General features: G+C 34.3%; 1 protein-coding gene across 1 annotated transcript; it reads right to left on the bottom strand.

Moving 5' to 3' along the window:
- Nucleotides 1-1,241: 1,241 nt before the first annotated feature.
- On the bottom strand, nt 1,242-3,669 carry LOC145058834 (vacuolar-processing enzyme-like). The gene is made up of 9 exons (XM_079006715.1): nt 3,475-3,669; nt 3,217-3,381; nt 2,954-3,110; nt 2,787-2,872; nt 2,423-2,622; nt 2,262-2,310; nt 1,964-2,164; nt 1,674-1,865; nt 1,242-1,571 (listed from the first exon to the last, which is right to left on the bottom strand). The coding sequence occupies exons 1-9, from the start codon at nt 3,631-3,633 to the stop codon at nt 1,389-1,391; spliced, it is 1,392 nt and encodes a 463-aa protein (XP_078862841.1). The 5' UTR covers nt 3,634-3,669; the 3' UTR covers nt 1,242-1,388.
- Nucleotides 3,670-6,691: the final 3,022 nt, after the last annotated feature.

Below are 6,691 nucleotides of genomic sequence, written 5' to 3'. Positions count from 1 at the left end.
TATTATTAATGAATTGTATGCATAATAATGAATAAATGTGAAGAAGTAAAGCACTAAAGCCCAATTATTTCAAGAATGTTATTATCATATACATATAAATCTAACATTTTTTAAGAATATTTCTAATAATCGGTAATTTAAATTTTTGATGAATGCATATGTTTAATTGGTGATTCATAAAAAATATTAATTTGAATATTTAGTTGTTTGATTTTTTTATTATTTAATTTAACTTGTTTTGCCTAAAAAAGATAATGTTTATTTCTCTCTCTTATTAAAATGTCATACTTTCCATTAATAAGAATTTAAGTGTAGGTTATATAGTAAATGGTATCTCATATTAATAACATACACCCTAAGATCACAACCATTCATCTTTTAATTTAGTTGCTATAATTTGGTTATACATTCAGACAATATTTTTAATTCATATTTGATCTTAACCCTATATATATATATATATATATATATATATATATATATATATATATATATATATATATAAATATATATATATATATATATATATATATATATATATAGGAATGAGTTCTATGGAAAACAAATAACTAGGGTAACATCTACCAGAACCAATAATCAAATGACACGTGTCCATTTCTTTCTTCACAAGTAATGCATTGTAGAAGTTATTGTAGAAGTGATGTATTGTCATGTTTTCATTGGTTCAAATATGTGTTACCCTAATGATTCATTTTCCATATAACTCTTCCCTATATATATATATATATATATATATATATATATATATATATATATATATATATATATATATATATATATATATATATATATATATATATATATATATATATATATATATATCATTCGGTTCTTAAAAAACCTATAATTTTTCACTAAAATCTATATTATGTGCTTCAATATAGATTGAGCTCCAACCTCTCATTATCAATTTAATTCTATTAACCTCTTATTTAATCCCCATTTTGGAAGCCCTTGAAACAAAGTTACTCTTTTTTGTTTATATTGGTAAACCATTGATATGTATATATAGTTTTTTAAATTATTCAGTTAAAAAATCTTTAAACCAAGGGAGTACTGAGAATTTGTTTAGAACAGTATTTTAATGATGGCTGTGTTCGTGACTATTTTTCGTTTGGTAGTAATATAATAGAAAAGTTATATAAGAGATTTATACTTTGGTAACGCAGTATCTCAGTCGCTAAGTCATAATTCTTGTAGTGCTCATTTTGATCCCAACACATAAAATTCACTATTTCTATCATTTGCTTTTCCAAGGTACAATCAAATCATTTAAGGTAGATGGGACATGAATGACCACCCCATGTGATATGTTATCATATTGCTTATTGTCGACATTATTCTATATTCCATTCCTCCATTATCGATTAGGCACTGTAACCAACAGTCGCAGGATTCCATTGCCCCATGTTAAACGAACTACATGTTGCTTTTGAAGCTTCATCCATGGCTTCCTTCGTAACACCATTGTTACACATGTTAGCAAATGTTCTTGAATGTTTCAAACCATATTGTGTCAACGATCCGCAGTGTGTCTCGAATGTTCGAATCTGAATCAATCAAATTTTCTAAAAGTTAATAACCAACCTCCAACCAAAAACAATTAGCAAAATGAATGCGAAAAGTATAAAGTATTCAAGTTTCTTTGTCACCATCGATTTAAGACACTCCCAATCGTCCACAAGGACAGATCCTTCAGGTCTGACAGATCCGTAGTCTTGGTCACCTAACTTGCCTTTGATCTTTTCGACACTACTGTCCAAATGCGCCCTATGTGTTGTTATTTCTTTGATGTTCTTGAGTAGTTCAATCTTCTCTTGTGGTTCTCCTGTCGATTTCTCATACTGTAGAATACGATGTTATACATTATGTCAATTTGTTAATAGAAAATGCATAAGTTCAAGTGTCGATAGTGTATTTTTCTTTAATTAAGTGTACATACCGTTTGCCACATTGAATAAAGATCTGCAGCTCTTTGGTCGACAACACCCATGGAGCCTAGAGATATGATTGAATTCGTAGTGGTGTTCCACGTGCTAGAACCTTGATAAGTAGAAACAGTCTCTTTGCTTATGTGTTGTGTACCATATTGCATCACATGTGATCCCTCTTCCGTGTTGTTATTTAAAGTCCTTATCTTTACCTACAAACATTTTATGCAATGTTGCATCCCAAAAATATATCATGAATACTTGTATATCTTAATTAAACGAAGGAAATTAAACCCATATACCAATTACCTTCGAATATTGTTGTTCCAAGGTTTCAATCGTCAAGTCTTCTAAGTCACTAAAAGAACACATGTCATGTTAGTGACCATATATCCAACGACATAATATCAAATATTATGACATGCATGTTAAAGTAGTACTAAATAAAGCTACACCTAATGAAAATGTACCTGTTTTCCATCCATGAGATGCTGTATAAGTCACCTAAACATGTATGGAACTCTGGAGGTGGGGGAGGTGTCATGCTAGGGCAATATGTACCCCAACTACTTTCGTTTGCATTCGATGCAGTTGTCACATAAATATTCATATCTTCGGGCAACAAACCTTCAAAAATACTTCCACTTTCACATGATTCGATATATATCACCTATTTTCAACGCTCTCAAACGATTAGTTGATCAACATTCAAATGTAAATCAAGAAGAAAATCAAAATGCATCTTATTATATATATATATATATATATATATATATATATATATATATATATATATATATATATATATATATATATATATATATATATATATACCATTTTATCGTAGGTACCACTCGCGTTCTTCATTTTCAAAACTTCAATGAAATCATTCGCATATAGGTGAGGCACAGTCGGCATACCTATATATGTTGATAAATTAATTAACCCGAGAATTATGTTGGTAATTCAAGAACAAAAGCAAAGTGTGATCAAACGCATACCGAGAATTCCAGGAGCACCATGATCAGAGTAGAAAACAAAGATCTTATCTCCAGGTTTACTCGCTACAACTTTCCCGCTTCCACCTGTCACTCCCGAAGCATTGCCCAGAAGCACAGCATAAAAATTGGCCACTGTCACGTATCCTCCAGTGTAATCCTACAAAAGTGTATCAAATTTAGCGACAGAATTATTAAACCGTTATAACAGTTTGCGACACTTTGCAACGTGTTATAGACTTATATTGAGCTGGTTATAAGGGTACCTTTGGGACACCAGCGTAAACATCTGAGCCGTTTGGACTGTTAATAATGACACCGGGTCTTGGGTTCATTATGTTACTCGCAATGTCATCGTACATGAACACAATTATATTTTCATCTTTCAATCCACCCTTTTTCAGTATTTGATATGCATGACAAACATCCGCCTGAAATGATCAATTGCTATTTTCATTACATGTCACGTTTTTTACAAGTAAAGGTAACTAGTAAATGAAAACTTAACGAAATTAAACACAAACCTGATGACGATAGTTGTAGTACCCACTTGAACCAGCTACAAGAACAGCCCATTTTGTGCTATTGACATCTTTAGTGGAAGCGAACAGACTACGGGTAGCTTCTGAGAGTTGCACTGTGAGTAGAGTTAGTAGTAACAAGGCAAAATGGAAGGCAGACATGTTGAGAGAATGGATTGTATTCGTTCGAATGGTTCATGTATTTATACTAGAAATGCTAATGGAATCTCTGTATATAGATTGGTTACTGGAGCAAGAAATATCACTTGTAGCTAACTTGTTTGGCATTTCTCAAGGGCCACGCATTACGTGACAAGAATGCAATAAGAAACATTATGAAAGAACGTATGATTTATAATTTATTGACGTTCATTTGTTGCGATGCTAATGATTTATAATTTGTTGAAGTCCACATGTTTGATCCGAGAGGTAGTACAATTGTAATGGGGTCGTTTTGGACCCAAACACTGTGTCTTATTCATTCGGTGAATGCGAAGAATTTTGTGAGTTTATGCTGTCCTCCATAAGACGGCCATTTTCTATAGTGTACAAAAGCAAAAATCGAATAAATATAAATGGTTAGTCATGAAAGCAATACGGCTGAAATAGAAAATAGATGTTGAGAGAAACTTGTCCCTCTATATACTAGAAAGAGAAAAGAAATTGATTTTATATAGTGTTCCTAGTAATTCAAGTCATTCTTATTTATAGAAGGCTCTCCATTTTCAGATATAGAGTGTTAACAAAGTATTTTCTTATGAATCCTCCAATATTGCATTCCACCAAATATAAGTATAATACAATACTAAAACGCTAAATACAAAATGGGTACTATACATTGGGCCACTCTTATACAAAAATACAAGATCGCACAAATATGAATCCTCCAATACTGCATTCCATATACAAGTGCAAAAATACTATACAATTCATATAATATGAATAACATATGGTTTTGATTTATATTCTAGAAAACTTTTATAAATAGATTTGTTCCATGTTAACAATTTTAGAGCCGGGTTGGATATAGAGTTTGGTGAAAAATGAAGGAATTGGATGACAAATATGTTTTTTCGGCCTTTGCTTTAGTCGTTATTAATGGCTACCGAGTATTTGTGTTAAGTATTTTCTCATAACTCAATATAAATGATTACAAGGTACTAAATATGTACAGAAAGGACCATGGGTTGAACGCTATCTTCATACTAACTATATACATAAATTACATATTGACTAACATACTCTTCTAGTTTTATTGGGAATATACCTTTTAATTTCAAACTCAATTTGAAGTTATATAAGAGGTATGGAGAGGCCCTTAGTGAATATTTTAGTGTCTTGTTTAAGAACTAAATGGCATGTTGAGAACACGAACAAGGCTCGTAACAACTTGATCATGAACAAAATGAATGTCAATCTCCCTATGTTTTGCAACGTTTCAAAACAAAATTTCTTTTTCAAAACATAAGTGAAACGTCCAAAAACCCTTTTCTCATAAAACACAAGTATCAATTTGTTGCAATACCATATATTGAAATCATAAATTGTATCAAAATAATAAAAACAGCAAAAGTTCAAATTGATACTACCCGAAAGTTCAAATTCAAACCATAGGGGTATTTTAGAATCCATAACCAACCTTGTGTGAAGAACTAAAAAGATCCTTATTGATATACCTACAACCACAGAGGGTATACTCCCAAGGTTATATATAATAAGGATCCCATAGGCTAAGAATGTGTGGTTTCGCTCTACTTCCTTTTCCTTGCTTGGATGTGGATACCGAGTAGTATCACATATTCGAAGGCCTATCGGATCTAAGCTATATATGATTTGTGTACCCTGTGTAATCGTAGCAGGACTCGATATGGATCATTCAGTGAAATGTTAATAATCTCTTAGGATTCTTTAGACATTTCCATTCTCGCACGAACCCTGTAGAAAACCCTATCCACTTCAGTGCTTGGCAGCAGAGTTGATTCAGACCCAGAGGAGGTTCATTGAGAAGATTTCCTGATCGGAAATAAATGAACTAGGTTGGGACTATTGAATTCACCAAGTGCCTATATCTTTTAGGGACATCGGTGAGAAATTCGCCTAAACTTCGGAGCTTCCCAGTCATCCATCATGAAGTGATGACACCCAAAGTTGGAATCAGAAGGAAGGCGGAGTAGGAATTCAATATGTCTTCACAAGAGAAGAACCCTAGGTAACTACCCGAAGGAAACCAACGCCGATTCCAGTCAAAGATACGAGGCAGACAGAGGGAGCCAGTACATGGAACCCGAGAATTGTCTTTTCCTCGTGTTCGTCACGCTAATACACCCTTAAAATAATACAATTTAGTGAGTTAGTGGTTACACTACCCACGCTATGTGTTAGGTAAATCGTCGTTTCCCGTTGCCAGTTACACGATTAGAGCGGATTCTCGCACCTCTATTGAGAATATTTAGCCATAAGCCTTCATGAGCCTCTCTTTCCGCGGTTTCGTTCCGAACTGTTCTCAAATCTCTCCAGGCCGGAGAGTGAAAACCTTTCCCAGTATAAAGGTAACGTAGTAGGAACGACTCGCATCTTATGGCCTTTTTCCGATACTCATACTCCTACCTTGTACACCAGGACTACATCATAGGGATGTAGGTCGACACTTAGACAACCAATACCCTAGGCACGGGAAAAATTTATGCCTAATACAGTCAGGACAAATATGTCCAGGGCTAGCCATCTTCTCTCATTACCTTGTATTCCTTTCCGTGTAGGAGAAACCATGCCACCGAAAAAGCATAACCATTCCACAAGCAAGAAACCTACTCTCTTATTCGATGAAGCTACGTTCCAAGCTGCAATCTCAGCAGTCGTAGCAGCTGTCATGGCTCACCTGAATGCTAACAACGCCAATGTTAGTAAGAGCCCTATCGGAAATTCCGATCCTAGCAATGGACAGCAACAACCAACCCCTGCATATCCAGCCACCCAAGAACCTCACTCAAATCCACTGAAGAGAAAGATCAAGATCGAGGAGGGAAGTACCTCGGCTCAAGGACCTTCCGAAAGGCAACGAGCTGAGATGGTCAAATTCCCTACCAACCCTTCCATCCCTACACCTAGGAGACCATACTTAGGAAACCTTCTCCACTGCAGTAAGTGCAGCTACCATCATCATGGTGTCTGTCGGGTGCTCTATTGTGCTAGGTGCCACATGTTGGGGCATACTGCTCGC

The sequence above is a fragment of the Lactuca serriola genome, chromosome 6, assembly GCF_051521515.1.
Source record: "Lactuca serriola cultivar US96UC23 chromosome 6, Lser_US96UC23_V15, whole genome shotgun sequence".
NCBI lineage: Eukaryota > Viridiplantae > Streptophyta > Magnoliopsida > Asterales > Asteraceae > Lactuca > Lactuca serriola.
This window is presented reverse-complemented; position numbering and strand designations above follow the sequence as displayed.

What these genes read in the sequence shown, in the direction of transcription:
- LOC145058834 (XM_079006715.1), bottom strand. Translation starts at nt 3,633, where the DNA reads ATGTCTGCCTTCCATTTTGCCTTGTTACTACTAACTCTACTCACAGTG. An exon ending in TTTACGCTGGTGTCCCAAAG is followed by an intron (nt 3,111 to 3,216) that starts GTACCCTTATAA and finishes ACACTTTTGTAG; the next exon opens with GATTACACTGGAGGATACGT. An exon ending in TTTATTCAATGTGGCAAACG is followed by an intron (nt 1,866 to 1,963) that starts GTATGTACACTT and finishes CGTATTCTACAG; the next exon opens with TATGAGAAATCGACAGGAGA.